General features: G+C 41.0%; 1 protein-coding gene across 1 annotated transcript in view; it reads right to left on the bottom strand.

The window, feature by feature from the left end:
- Nucleotides 1-613: 613 nt before the first annotated feature.
- The window catches only part of LOC129249380 (protein chiffon), a 22,467-nt gene continuing 6,780 nt past the window's right edge, over nucleotides 614-16,300 (bottom strand). The window contains exon 2 of the mRNA XM_054889170.1: nucleotides 614-8,364. Coding sequence (XP_054745145.1) covers nucleotides 1,770-8,345 — 6,576 coding nt within the window. The 5' untranslated portion in view covers nucleotides 8,346-8,364 and the 3' untranslated portion in view covers nucleotides 614-1,769. The remainder of the gene's footprint in view (nucleotides 8,365-16,300) is intronic.

Below are 16,300 nucleotides of genomic sequence, written 5' to 3'. Positions count from 1 at the left end.
CGGTAGGGCATAAGAAACATGGTGTTTCGCCGGGATGGGTCTAAAAGGAGAGGGCTTACATGAATAGGTGGTTAGTGTCGTGGGCACCTTCACATGATGTCGGTATATATTCATGATAGGTAGGAGTTTAACATAATGCAATAACCTTAACGCTATTATGCCAAGACGACGCGGGCCTCACGAGATAGCTAAAGCTCTTCATCTGCGATGACGGTATTCGGGAGGCGGGGATTTCAAAAGGTGGTAGCATATTCTCGATAAAAACCTCAATTAATTGTCTGTCTATAAACTGATGGGTACAGTGAGTGTGGTGTAAAGTCATGGATTTCATCAGTTAAGTGGCAGAGAAGCTTGTAGTTGCCTACAGGGGGTTCCTGCGGTAGCATCCCAGCTCCTGCTTGCGCAGCATCCTACTATGCTCCTGAGCTGGGACCATCTGGTGGCTGTCCCGACAGCATTACCTTGACAACTTTGGAGATGGGCGCTGCATAATTCAGAATCAGCCGGCCAATTGCTTTAAATGACACCAGCAACACTTTTATTTGTGTTTGAAATTTATGCTTATGAAATTTACTCACTTTTGATAACTCGTGTAAAGTAAAACGAATTTACGCATATTTTTTAAATTAAATAACGTTCGACATTTTTATTTTGTTAACTTAAACATTTAGCATTAGTTTGGTTTCATCAGTTTATCAATGCCTTCACCGTTCTTGTACATATCAACATACATATTTATGAAGTAATGACACAGGTTGCATGATTATGAAATTTAATAATCAACACTTTATATGGATTATCTAGAAGAAATGTTGTCGGTATGTGAAAGAAGACCTCTTTTAAACTGCATTTCGCCTTATTATTGTAGCATTATGATTTATCTTTTTTCCTTTTCTTGTATTTAAAGTTAAGTTCATTTGATTTTTTGTTTTACAGAACATATGAAAATTATGTTTGCTTCGCTTGATACAGCAGCAACACATACATACATATGCATTTCGCATTTTTATTTTATTTATTAAAGGTATACAATTACAATATGCTACTTAACACTAAACTTCACATTACATGTTTATGCGTAGAAAAAATAAAATTATAAGAATCAACAAAATCGTTTTTTACTTCAACGGATAGTTTTTACGAAAAATTAGACGGTCATAATAATATAAGCTGAGGGTTTACAAAATTCAATTAATTAATTAATAAAATTACACACAAAATAAACGCTAACTTTATTACATCATACTGTACAAAGTGGAACTTGAGGCTAGTGCATGGGGCAGCTGAAAGTTTGTGGGGCTTAGTTTAAAGTTTAGTTTTTTTCTTGCTTTTATTACAAAATGTATGTATGTATATATGTTTATGTACTTTTAGTCAGACAATTAGTTAAATTACATTTGTTTCCTTTATCTTCTCTTCATTTAAGCCTTTTCACATTATCTGTTGGTTTTTTACTTTTCATTTTATTTTTTTCTTAGATTCCGTTTTAAAACATAAAAGTTCATAACAATTTACAAGTACGAAGTACAACTAGCTGTATGAGAGTTTTATTTAGTACTCCTTCTGGGAGTTTTTCCGTTTTTTTGTAATTTAATTCGTATATTTTTATAAGCCTGTTTTAATGTAATATATATGTATGTATATCCAAACAGCTATGGCGTCTGTGCACGCATTGATTCCTCCTCTCTTGCTGCCTCCTGCTCGCCGATGCTGTAACATGAGTGACAACGCATGTCAGTAGTTGAAGTAGTCAAAACACTTTGATCATTCTATCTGCGATAACGATAACGGCGAAACGGCGCACGCAGCCGCCTACATGTCACCCGAACTTCTTTTTTAAGAAACTGCGATATCGCCAAAGACTTGACAGCGGCAGTCGCAGCCTCAGCTGCGCAACTGCTTGATGTGGCATTATTTGGCGCATATTTTGACAAATCGAACTTGCGTTTGGGCGTTTGATGATTTGCACATTGGTCTTGATGGTGATGATGATGGTGATGGTGGTGATGATGGTGTAAATGTTCATCGTCACATTTATGCTGTGAATTGCTCATATCCAAATCAGTATCTAGTCCATCTGATGACACTGTGAAAATATCCGAATTATCGCCCGCCTTTTCGCTGGGACTTATGCAGCTGCCTAAACTGCCGTTGAGCAATTGTGGCGTACGCCTTAAGCCACCACGTAGTATTTGCGTTGACGGCGTAGAGGTGGCTGCCGTGTTGTTGGTAGTGCTGCTATGCGCTGTTAGCGAATTCGATGTTACGAGCTTTTCTTCAAGTGGACTTGCGTTGGTGCAACGACGCGTGCGCTTGCGCGCAGGTACGAAATTACTATCATCATCCATGTCATCCTCATCTTCGCCTGCCGTCACAGCCACATCTGCATCTAAGTCAGCATCTTCTTCGTCCTCTTCATCGGCCTCTGCCGCAGCATCAGCGTCGTGCTCACCTCGTGTTTGCGTGTCTTCTTCAATTGAATCAGCCATCGTTTCGCCATCGTCTTCCATTTCGTCCTCCTCGTCGTCCTCTTCTTCTTCCTCCTCCTCTTCCAATATGCTCTCAGCCGCATCCAATTCTGTGTCGTCGTCCGCTCCAGCTTCTTCTTCGTTCTCTTCGACATCATTCTGTATTGCGCGTTTACCATGCGATTTTACCTCTGCTTCACTTTCTGGTGGCGTAATAACCCCGTTCCCACGCCGCCGTTGTATCTCCCTGCATTTAACCGTTTTATCATCTCCTTCCTTTCCTTCATCTTCCTTATTGCTTCCCATATAAGGTTCTTTCTTAATACCGTTACTTGCCAATTCACCAATGTCTTGCAGAAAGCGTATTTTTTGTGCCAGCAATTGTTGTTGCCGCGCGGAAGTCTTTTTCTTTTGTACTTTCGGCCAACCCGTCCGGTTGGTTTTAAGATTCTTCCTCTTACGGAAATAATTTTGCATCGATAATGTACTGTATAGAGAGAATCCTTTACTTTTACGCTTGCTGCCAACTTCCGGCGTCTTTTCGTCATCAGATGCACCGCCTATCGCATTCGTAAACAAATCGCATAGATCAAAGTCGCTGGAGAAACAGTCGGTGGGTGGCGGTGTATTCGAGTCGAAAGGCGCTGCAAATACTGCTGATGGGCTTGAATTCCGTTTATCATTCGCATTCGCTGAATTGTTGCGCCGCAACGCTTTACTAGTAGATGCTGAAGCCGATGTGGTTGCTGTGCTGTTCTTTGCTGTGGACGTAGTTATAGGCGCAAGTGGTACAATATCCCGACCTTCACAAATGCCTAGTGGTAGATCTTCCTCTAAATCGTATTCCCTACCATGGAATTGAAGATATTTATCAATCTGCCACTCCAGCTGCCGCACATTAGTGTATTTTGTTGCTGCGTCAAGAGCTTTTAATGCTGTCGCATCTACCTCAAATTCAAGCACACCCTTCTTTGAACCAGTCTTACGTATACATGGTAAAGCCGAACCTTGTGCGAGCAGTCCACTGTAGGAGTGATGTCTCCGGGCAGTATGCGACGTCACTGCATAGGCGCCGGCATGCTTCACTCGTCTATGACGCTTTGCTGTGATTAGCGTGTTGGGTGTTTGGCTCCCTCTGTTGGATGTGCGCCCAGTTGTGTGCAGAAACTTTTTCAAACCACAATAGGCTCGCGGTGGTCTCCCCAGTGGGGATTTATTTGGCTGTCGGCCGCCCCGCGTACTTTTTCGTGGTTTTGAGGACTGAGACAACGTTACCGGCGGAGAATGATCATATTTGTTCTGACCGCGACGCATGCGTTTTACATTCTCAGATATTTCCGTAGTGAAACGTAACTCTTCGACTGGAGTTACAGCTGCTGAGCGTGTGTGACGTGGAGAACGCAAGACTGCGGGCAATTCATTGCTAATTGTTGGCGCTTTTACACTTCCTCCTGGCTCTGTCACTAACGTCCCCGTCGCCAGCTTTTGCGTCGTGGTTGTTGTTGCTGAATTTATCGCGAGCGCTATCGCCGCTCCTGAAGATGTCGCGGTTGTTTCAGTAACTGGTATTGGCGTAGGCGTAGTGGAGGGCTCATCGGTCTCTGAATTGGGTTTACTTTGCGAATCTTGCCGTTGCTTTATAATGCAGCTGACCAAAGCAAGGGTTGAAGCGTGCTCTCGTGGTGATTTTCGGGGCGGCAGCTCTAAATTCAGAAAAGCGGCCGCAGCTTTGTTCAGATGCTTGTTGAGGTATCTGTTTTTGCTGGTTTTGGTAGTGGCCGTACTGCTGGCACAACTCGTAGTGCTCGTTGTGCTATGTGTTGAACCGGCGCGTTGTCGATCAAGCATTCGCTCTTGAACTGGTGTACTGGCTTTACTATCACATTGCAATTGGTTAGAGTTGTCGCCCAGCTGTGCACAGACCTGTTCGGTTTGTCGTTTCTGCAATTCCTGTTGCTCTTGGCGATAACGTTGCAAAATCTGTAGCTTTTTATGCTTATGCTTGTATTGTGTTGAGGAAGAGGCAGAACTGGAATGCTTTGTAGATAACTCCGACTGCATATTAATGGCAGCTTCCGTAGAAAACGAGTTTAAAGCACTCGCAATCCCATTCGAATTGCCGCTGCTTGAATCTCTCGATTTGGTGGCATCTGCTTCTAATTGCTCCATTGGCTCCGTTTTTACTTTGCATGTATTTCGCGAAGTTAAAAAATCTTTTACTACTTTCTTTGATGTAAAATTGGAGGTTTTCTGTTCTTCACAGAGCTTGCAACAAGCACCGGTGTCCAGAGTGCGTGCGAATGGTATGGGTCCCAATTCATATGGCAGCTTACGGTAATTCGTTGAACCATAATATTCGAAAAAACGTTCCGAACAGTTATCCTGGCGCGTGAAAACTCGATACCAAAGGTCGGATGCGGGTATGCGTTCAAACGAGTAACTCATGTGGTTCAGGCGCTCGCTGGTTCCGTAATCGAAACACGATTCTAAGGATCTTTGCTTCGATATTGATATTGTTGGCGATGAACCGGCAATACTTTGATTCTTGCTGGATGCATTAGTATTCAGTTTCTTCGAGTCTGTTTGGATTTCATTAAATTTTTTCCGCTTACCTCCGGTATCTATCTTGCCTGTATTTTTAGTTGATGAATTATCTCCTCCTCCAATTGATAGCATCGCCAGTTTAGATTTTTGTTCTTCGCGTTGTACTGCCCGTTGCCTCCTCGAGATGGCACCACTGCATCCACTTTGCCACATGGTTGGCAAACTATCAAATGCACAGGATTTACGTCGACTTTTTTTGCAATGTACATAGTCTTCATCCTTTTCGTCATCATTATCGACCTCTTCGTCGTCATCATCTTCATCATCATCATTATCATCACCGATATCTTTACTGAAACTATACTCCAACCTTTTGTGGTTATCAACATCACGCTCTTCGTTATTAACGCCAACGGTGGTATCATCGGCTTCATCTTCCTTATTTTTTTTACTTTCTTCTTTTTTTATCACCCTACTTTTTTTATAATATTCAACATCCCCCATCCGATCCTCCACTTTTACAACTGGTACATGTTTACAGATCTCCGTCGCTGTCTCTGTCGGCAAGGACTTTGTCGGTTCTAAATTGGCATCACAATTTTGCCGCCCGCTTTCCAATAAGTCGTTGGCCGCCGCCATTTGTCGACAGTTATACTTCGCTGCTTCCACGGCCGCGCGTAGTAACCGACTACTTGTAGTTGCCGCTGTCACAATAGCAGTGGCAGTGCGGCTACTTTTCCGTGTAGCCTCTGGCAAAGTGATAGCCGCAAGTGCAGCTGCGGCGGCGTTTGCTTTCGCTGCTGCTGCTGACATTACAAATTTTGCTGGGTTTGTGACATTGCTTATTGCGGGCATCGTTGATGTTGTTGTCGACTTTGCAGACACACACTTGCGTGATCCTTGCTTGTCCTTCAGTTGTAACTCTGGCTGGATGGGGGTGGTTCGAAAGCGCTGCTTTGTAGCAGCAGTCGCTTGACTTTTCCGACGCTTTGCTGTGGCAGTTGCACGTTTTCCTATCTTTTTTCCTTCCTTTGATTTGTCGTCAAGCTCTGTCGTTACGGTTAACTCTACATCCATTGGTCCATCGCTTGTGCTATCTATGCTTGTTGATGAAAAGCTGGAACGTGCATTTTCGGAAGTGGTTTGACGATCCATATCGGTGGGCAGCTCACTAGATGTACGCTGCTTAGGGAACATAAAACTTTCAGCTTCTCCATTTAAGCGGTGCAGTTCGGTGGAACGTACTTTTTTAAATTTGACAATAAGCGAAGGTGATGCTGCCACTGCTTGATCTCCGGTCGAGGGTAAGTCTCCCCGTGTTTTACGTATTGGCATGCACACTGTTTCCGGCGTGCCAACTACTTTGTACAACGACGAGGGCGGAAGCATGGCGCGTATAGGTGGTGAAACTGCTGCTGTTGATGTTGGTTTTCGGCGGGTCGGTGCTGTCGCAGGCGCTGTCGTGAGCGACGCAGGCCTTGTCGCGTTTACAGTACCGGTTGCACACGTTTCAATGCGTTGAAGCTCCAACATGCTGGATGTGGCAGTGTTGAGCGCCAGTTGCTGTTTTATCGGACTTGTTTGTGATTTAACGGCTGTTGATGTGGCCTTAAGAGACTTTGAAGCGCGAACATTTTGAAATTTCTCCGACGAATGTTTACCTTTGGTGCTACGCTTCGATTTCTCACGTAGAGTTGGTGAAGGTGTCTGTTGCACGCCACCTGACATTCGATGCTTGTCTTCTGTAAGCTCCAACAACGGTATTGCCAACAAGGGTTCTGATCCTTCAAGTGGATCAGGTGCATTTGCATCAGCCACTACCTCAATATTTTCAACTTCCATCTCTTCTAAATCAACTTTCTTATCCTCGTTCAAAAATTTATTCACGTCCGCTGACGTGTGTATGAGCGAGTCCAACGCAATAAAGTTCTGCGAATTCTTGGCAAAATATTCGTGATCTTTAGTCTTTAGATGAATGGTAAGTGTGTCATATTCGATTTTACAGATCTCACAGACGCCACACTGCTTGTCGCTGGACTCTTTTACTTGTTTACAACCAGCCACCACACCGCCAACAGCGCCACCAGCGTGTGAATTGCGCTGACTACTTTTCACCGTTGCAGCGGAATCTGCCGCACCGCCAGTGCCTTTTTTTAACGATTGCACGGCAGAATGTAACGGCCTTTGATGCTGTGATGAACGAGAGCGTGATTTGCGAGTCATTTTCTGATCTTCGTTACCTCCAGCTTTTGCTTTCTCCTTTTCTCTTTCCTGAACTTCCACAATGACTTCTGCGCTTGGTGTGATTTTCTTTTTTGGTGAAAGTCGAAAGGCACCGTCTTCACGAGTCAGTTCAATTTTCGGCCACTCAGTCCCAGATGATTTTCGAAACAGTTGATAATAAGGTCGATAATTCCGTTTAACCGCTTCGATTTTTATATATCCACCTCCTTTAAGATCTATGGGATCGGCAGTATTCCTACCTTTACTCAATAGCTTTTGTTGATCGTGACGTGAATGGACACCCAAGTAATCCTTCAACTCGTGCTGAACCTTCTTGAAAAAGTGCAATGCGTATTCAGTTTGCCAAACAATATAAGGACTTTGTGTTGAGCCAATTGGCGATTGTTTACCAACGTCTTTTAAACTTATTGGTGTTGGAGAATTTGGCGGTTCGCTAACGCTGACAGCATTAACATTGATAACGCTGGCGGTTGTGCTCGCGCGACGTACGCGATTTAAAATCGCATTGGCACGTGTTTGACGGGTGTTGACTTTTCTAGCCGAACCGGTTGGAGTATTACTGCCACTACAAGCATTATTTTTACCATCCTGTGTATCGAATGCGTATGGTGTTTGTGGTGTATTTGGAGTTCCTGGTGTTTGTGGTGTACCCGGACGGCTGCTTAGCGAATTATTATTGTTATTGCTGTTGTTACCAACAATTGGTGGTAATATCGCCTTATCGGTTATGAAATGTGTAACACTTGTTGTTAGAAAGAATTCCAGCACTCCGCCCAGCGTACGAATCTGTTCTTCAATTCGTTTGGTGAGCTGATGATCGCAAATGTCCAGATAGAATTTGAAATGGCACAATGGTTTTTTGCATTTAATTACTTTGACAGTAGCGCGACGTTGCGGTAAGGGCAGAGATTTACCGAGACCGACAACGGCTGCTTCCGATCCTTCTGCTGTTGTAGTTGCACTGGTCGTCGATTGTAGTAGCTGATGTTGACGATGTTGTTCACGCCTTTGGGAGTGCTGTTGCTGTTGTTGATTGTTCCTAATTTTTTCTTTGAGTTTGCTTTTGTAAATTTCCGATTGTGATTGCATACCTTTAGGTGCAGATTAACTGTTGCCGTTCATAGACAATTGCAAACGAAATTGTTGATTATAATTAGGTGGTGTGGTTATCGTCGTCGCAGCGGTAGGTTAAGCATATCAATAGTTGGCGCACACACCAAGAAGTAGAAGAATAAAATAGATAAAAAAAAGTTTTCACATCAATGAATAAAATACTTAGAAAACTTTATTTTACGTTAGTTTTAACATACTTATTAAATAGTAAGCGGCAATATGTTAAAATAAAATGAACGGTGGTTGGATTGGTTGAACAAACTGAAAAAGGGTCATAGTCCCAATTTGACACAAGCAAATAATGAAGTTGTGTATCTATAAATATAGTTTACAGTAAAATTTTATGAGTATGAATTTAAAAAATTCAACAATACACACACATGTATACAAAACACGAATAAAATACAGTGAAAACTGATATATATGAAAGCATAAGCGCACGCCCGGAAAACCCCCACTAAATGCGGTATTTTCATGCTGGTATGAACTGCTTTGTCCATACACCAAGTATATCATACTGAAAATATAACAAAATATATGTGCATGGCTTAGTTTATCGATAGATTTGTAAAACACTACCAATCCCCAATAACGATACCTTTAATGAGAGGAAAACTGACTAAGCTTTTTTCAATATATTTGGTGTACCCTCCAATCGGATGCATACAAATTTTACATGTCTACATACATATGCATGTACGCATGTACACTGATATGTTTTTTATGTATGAATTAGTTATTTAGTGCCATTACAAAATTATTATACTTTTGCGTATATTATATGTTCAGGTACTGTGTATCTACATATGCATGCATATGTACATATGTCGGTAATTCGAATACTCCATTAATTGCATATTCACATACGCACATACATATGTGAATAATAATATGCACAAAACTATTTGAGTATGCAAAAATAGTCATTCCTAACTAAAAGTGTGTGAAGGGTAGTAATTTTAAAGTCACCCAATACAAAGTGGATAGATATCTGTGGTTTGTACTGCGAACTAAAATATGTATGGATTTTCTTTTTACAACTCTTCGTTGGGGCTACTTTTAATGTATGGGCCTTACTCTACTCAGTCCATTAGCCAAATCTAATAGATAGATCGCCCGTTCTTTTCTCTTTCTAATATAATTCGTTTTTAATTTAAATAATACATTTTTTCTATGACTTTTTGATCTTGATCAAACTACGCATAGCTGGGTTTGCATATCGAGACTTCGTTTCTCCGTTTGACCACGAAACAGTGGTCTAAAAAACAGGAAACTTCATTCCAATACGCCATAAAACTTTCGAGGAAATGCACGTTTAGCTGGCCGAATGTGCTCTAGCGTGTCCAACGGGTGCAAACGCATCTTCTCCTAAAAAAAACAAACTTTAGATATTTGTATCAAGGCAAACACCCAAACTTTGAGCAGCAACTCGGATATATAATACTTTCTTTGTTGATAGATGGTTAAAGGTTAGCAGTTCAACCTTAAGATCTATTGTGTTCTTTACTCTTCAATACTTCATTCCGACCCGGTTTTTTTAAGAAACCTAAGATGATTAGCAAATCTGTTTTGGTTAGCAAATCGATTATTGTAAACTAGACGACAACAGTTTTTAGTGCGGTTAACACAAACGGGAAAATAAGAATTAGTGGTTTTAATCGAGTCGGTGAAATTACATTTTCAAAAAGTTAAAAAACCAAATCCCAAATATAATATGTCTTTCAAATATAGGTTGTCAAAAAAGTCTTGCGGTATTTCCGCAAGCTTGTCTTTGCAAGCGCGTAGTTCTAGTTGTATTCGTCGCTTCGGCTCACGCTAGAGCTTTTTGGAAAGCTCTTTTCACGTGCTAACACGTGTTTGATTAATTGTTGTTTGCTTTTAGTCGTTCGTGAGTTATAGCGTCGCAAACATGGAGCAAAATAAAGAGAAAATACGGCATATTTTACAGTACTACTACGATAAAGGCAAAAATGCATCTCATGCTGCCAATAAAATTTGTGCAGTTTATGGACCCGATACAGTTTCCATTTCCACCGCACAACGATGGTTTCAACGTTTTCGTTCTGGTGCAGAGGTGATCGAAGATGCGCCACGGTCCGGAAGGCCTGTCGTCAAAAATTGCGATAAAATCGCTGAATTGATCGAAAGAGACCGGCATAGTAGCAGCCGTAGCATCGGCCAAGAGCTGGGCATGAGCAATCAAACCGTTATAAACCATTTGAAGAATCTTGGATTCAAAAAGAAGCTCGATGTATGGGTGCCACACGACTTGACGCAAAAAAACATTTTTGCCCGTATGGATGCATGCGAATCGCTTCTGAATCGCAACAAAATCGACCCGTTTTTGAAGCGGATGGTGACTGGCGATGAAAAGTGGGTCACTTACGACAACGTGAAGCGCAACGGTCGTGGTCGAAAAGCGGTGAAGCTGCCCAGACGGTGGCCAAGCCTGGATTGACGGCCAGGAAGGTTCTTCTGTGTGTTTGGTGGGATTGGCAGGGAATCATCCACTATGAGCTGCTCCCGTATGGCCAAACGCTCAATTCGGACCTGTAGTGCCAACAACTGGACCGCTTGAATACAGCACTCATGCGGAAGAGGCCATCTTTGATCAACAGAGGCCGAATTGTCTTCCATCAGGACAACGCCAGGCCACACACATCTTTGGTGACGCGCCAGAAGCTCCGGGAGCTCGGACGGGAGGTTGTTTTGCATCCACCGTATAGTCCGGATCTCGCACCAAGTGATTACCACCTATTTCTGCCCATGGCGAACGAGCTTGGTAGTCGGAAGTTGTCCTCAAGAGAGTCCTGTGAAAATTGGCTCTCCGAGTTTTTTGACAATAGGGAAGCGAGCTTCTATAAGAGGGGCATTATGAAGTTGGCATCTCGTTGGGAACTCGTCATCGAACAAAACGGCGCATATTTGACTTAAATCGCATTATTATAACCAATTTTATGAACAATTGAAAATTCAATAAAAATCAGTGGATCGTCGTTTGCTACGGGATGTGGGCCATCTTTCCTATTTGACTGCAGGGGAATTCCAAAAACTATTCCGGTTAACATTAAACTTGGCTGAAGACCTAATTTTTCAGCTTGACAGTCAACTTAGAGATTCCAGAATATAATAGCAATTTAAACTGGAAAAGAATGGAAACCCTCCACTCTACCCAACAAATATACACGGATTTAAATCTCGAATTTTCTCCCGCCTTCGCCTAGGCCATACAACACAGACCCATGAACATATCTTAAAAAAAGAAAATCACCCTATCTGTACAACCTGCAACAAAAACCAAATTTTGGACCACATCCTCAACAAATGTCCAAATCACGCCAACGCAAGAAAATAAATACTAAACTCAGAACAAATAAGCGGCATCCTCGCCATTCCCAGTCATTCAAACATCGAAAAAATAAGCAAATTCATTAAAACTATCGAAATGACAATATAACAAATAATCCAGACACCCACAGACGACACAGAGCTGATGGCCTCTGCAGCCAATGCTCAAACATAATTTTAGTACTGGTATTCATACCAGTCACTAAATAATAATAATAATAATAATAAACTGAAAAACAAGTAAATCTTGTAATCTTCAAGCATATTCAATATTAAATTCTGCATTTATATTACTAGGCTCTAGCTACATTGCGACTTTCCGCAACTGGATGTTATCAACGCCCCGTAGGTAAGCAATGGAGAACATTCATGAGGCATTCGTCCGTTATCGTGTAACAGCTGCAATTCCATGTTTTACGGAAAAGAATTGGTTACCTATGACCCAAGTAAGGCGGCAAACTGCAAAAGGAGTTTTTGATTGAGTTGCTCGACTGTGGCGTGGCTTCTTTTAGGAGCTGTGGATGACATCCTAAGCAATTTAAAAAAAGTATTAAATAAACATTGCTGTCAAATAAATAGTGATTTTTGCCAAACATAATCGAAAAAACAGAAACACTCAAAGTTGAATTTAACAGCTTAGCTATTATGTACACGTTACGTCTTTTTGCTATTTTTTTCGTTATTGGATATTTAATTTGATAAAGATGCCACTCTCAATCATTTTGACAATTCTCTTTTGGGTTTCTGCAATCTTTACTGTAATTATTTTAAACAAAAATAACAATTGTCGGATCGTTTAAAGTTATTTCCATTGCACTCTTCTTCTGCTCGTTATAGTAACACATTCTAGAAGCAAGTGTGATGATGTTTCTGGCGGCATGTCGGGTGGTTCATATAGCAATTTTGTAATCATGCTGTTAAGGGCAGTATAATATCTCCATGGAGCAAGATGAGTTATTTTACACTTGAACAACATTGGAAAATACTGCAAAGGTTATTATTATTATTAGAAGGCCATTACGCACTGCGACCAGAGTTGATCTATTGTGCAAGACCTATTTTTGTAACCCTAGAGTTTAAGGCTTTTTATAAATTTTAGCACTATTGTGGGTTTGTTGTTCCAAAGATTACATGGAGATACTACGATACCACCAAGGTGGAGAAGTCTTTGTCTGCCCAGCGCAGGACATTCACAAAGCACATGTTCTGAGCTTTCTATATCCATTTCGCAAAAGCGGCAGACATTGGTCTCTGATAGACCAATGTTATTTAAATGATACCTCAGGCTGCAGTGACCTGTGAGGTATCCTGTTAAAAGACGCAGATCTACTCTGTTTAGTGAGAGTAGCTTGTCTGATATTCCTTTGTTGGGACTAAGAAATTGTTTGGCTTGACGCTGACCGGCACAATTTAGCCAGTGTGCAGCAAATTTCCTTTCTTCCCATTTCCTGAGGAATTCATTAATGTGGCTTTTCGTGAGTCCACAGAAAGGCTCAGGACCAGTAAGTTGCATATTTGCTCCTTGTTTTGCGAGGTCATCAGCCATTTCATTCCCCTCATGCCCTTCATGTCCCGGAATCCAGACTAGAGTTACTGTGTTAAGGTTTCCTAACATGTTGAGAAGGTTTAGGCAATCATTTACCAATTTAGAGGTGATAGTTGTTGATAGAAGGGCTTTTAGAGCCGCTTGACTATCTGAGAGTATGTAGATGTGAGTACCTCTCATTTTCCTGCGAAGGCATTCTCTCACACATATTTCAATGGTATGTATTTCTGCCTGGAATATTGTTGGGTAGAGTCCCATCGGAATCGATTTTTTAAATTTAGGCCCATTGATTCCTGCCCCTGCTCTACCATCTTCCAGCTTGGACCCATCAGTGAACCATAATTGAGATCCAGGCTTGAAATTGATAGAATTAGTTCTCCAAGTTGTTCGTTCATTAATAATAATTCGGAACTTTCTGTAGAGAATGGGTTTGGGAGATATTGTATCCACCCTGTGTAGTATAGGAGTGTGTCGAAAGTCTTCTAAGATCTTTAGATGTCCTCTCATATCTCCACTTTTAAGATCGGCGTTGCCTTTTAGTCTTAAGGCACTCAATCTTGCTTCTTTTTCAATTAAGAAGGGAAGCGGTGGTATACCTAGGAGCACGCCCAAAGCGTCAGTTGGGCATGTTTTCATTGCTCCTGTTATACCGATGCAGATGAGGCGGTACAATTTGTTAAGATCGCTTGCCGCCTTTCGTTGCTTAACTTTGGGCCACCATGCTATGGAAGCATAAGTGACTATAGGCTTAACAACTGTAGTGAATGTCCAGTAGGTCATTCTGGGGCTGAGCCCCCATGTTTTACCAAAAAGCCTTGTGCAGGCATAGAATGCCCTTGTGGCTTTTACAGTAACTTTCTCAAGATGCGAGTTCCAGGTAAGCGCTTTGTCAAGGTTGATACCAAGGTAGTTCGCCTCTGTGGAGAGTTGTAGAGTCGATTCATTCAGGACAGGACATTTGATGTTGATATTCCTTTTCCTGGTGTACGGCACTAGCGCAGTTTTAGATGGGTTGATAGAGAGCCCTTTGTCAGTGCACCATTTGTTTATTATGTTGAGGGCTTGTTGCATGCGGTTAGAGATGGTCTCTTCATGCCAGCCCACTATATATACTACCAGGTCATCAGCATAGCCCTGGGTGTGGAATACTAGGTTGTTCAGTTTGTGGAGAAGTTCATCTATTACTAGTGTTCACAGAAGAGGAGAGAGTACTCCCCCTTGCGGGCAACCTCTTGTGGCCTTGATAGACTTTATTCTTCCTCCTAATTCTGTACTGATCGTTCTGGATTTCAGCATCGATATAGTCCATCGTCTGATGGGTTTAGGTACGTCCTTTTGAGATAGGGCATTGTTGATTGCCTCATAGGACGTATTATCGAAAGCTCCTGTTATGTCAATAAAAGCGCAAAGTGCGATTTGTTTTGACTCAATAGCTTTTTCAATAATGGTTACCAGACTGTGTATTGCAGTCTCAGTAGATTTACCTTGTTGGTAGGCAAATTGAAGTTGGTGCAGTGGGAAATTAACCAAGTTATTCTCCCGTATGTGCTGATCCAATATTTTTTCCATTGTTTTTAGGAAAAATGAGCTAAGGCTAATCGGTCTGTATGACTTAGGCAATTGTTCGGGCAAAGGTTAAACGCTACTAAGGCATGATGAACGATTTTTTGTGGTCAAAAAAATTGGCGAGATGACCATGATACAATCGGTCTCTTTCGCTTTAAGTTAGGTGCTGTGAGGGACCAAAGTTAAACGAACAATCCATTAACGATTCAGGCCTTTAAAACAACCATGAGGTAGAACCAGAAACCATCATAAAGGTATTGGAAATCTGGGTTAATAGAATGCGGTATTGCGAAGCTAAGAGAGATAGTTCCATGAATGAAATCGAGTTCCATAAATAATGGGAATATTTGCACTTTCGAATAAATTTTTGGATGTTCAAAATGAAAACCATTATATGAGACATTAAATGAAAAACACAAGCAGACACAGTACATTTTGCAATTACTTTAATTAAATATTTATGCAACCCTCAATATTTGCATATGCAAAATACCTATGCTAAATGCCCACACAGATATGTACTCGAACATACCTATGTTTTACATACGTTGTATACAAAAATGAACAACATACGTACATAGGTACTAGATAAATGCAATTGGTGCAGTACGTATCTGAAATACATACAGTGGCCTAATCGAATAATCGGACAATAGGAACTGCCTTTCTCAAATAGCTATTTCTTCAGAACTACGCACGGTATTAAGTTAATTGTATTCTTTATTTTATTCACTGTAAAGCCTAACCACCTATTTTCTATATATAACTGATTTTATATAAAGGTACAATTTAGTCGTGTTCGATCACACAATAGTTATTCCTAATTTTCGCAACGAACGCCTGTTTACGACAAAAAACTATCCACCACTCAAAAATTGAGACATCAAAATTACAGATCGATGCAAGAAAACATGTGATATGTAAGCCTATGATTGAATTTTTTGTGAACAAACTACAATAATTTTTGTTGTGGAATGCGTTATTCTGTGCGCTTTTACCCTTGCTGAGGTGTGAAATTTGCAGTTTATAGTCAGAAACGATAAAATTGACCCAGCTGATATGTATGTCTTATTCTATCAGTTTTCCCGAGTGATAGCAAATTTTCCGTTCGTTAACTTTTTTGCTTTTACTTATTTTGTCACCCAATACAAATATGTATTTAAAACAACACGCATAGTATAGTATATACATACGTTCGCCGCAAAAACTGCTGATACCATAATTTAACAGTGAATATTAAAGTTATTTGAGTAGATTAAAGGTATTATACAAATAGACAACATAAACGAATAAACCTTTAAAGATAACCCAGATTGAAATGAATAGCAATAAATGAATATTGGTCAAATTAAAGCTTTGCTTCACGAGTTTAAAGCGTTTAAAGTTTCAAATAATTCAGTTATATTTATCAGCAGTTTGATATTTAAACTTCTCACATTGTTCTTAAGTTTTTAAACGTTTTTTAACATTT

The sequence above is a fragment of the Anastrepha obliqua genome, chromosome 5 (genome assembly GCF_027943255.1).
Source record: "Anastrepha obliqua isolate idAnaObli1 chromosome 5, idAnaObli1_1.0, whole genome shotgun sequence".
Lineage (NCBI taxonomy): Eukaryota > Metazoa > Arthropoda > Insecta > Diptera > Tephritidae > Anastrepha > Anastrepha obliqua.
The sequence above is the reverse complement of the archived record's forward strand: the minus strand, read 5'-3'. Positions and strand labels throughout refer to the sequence as shown.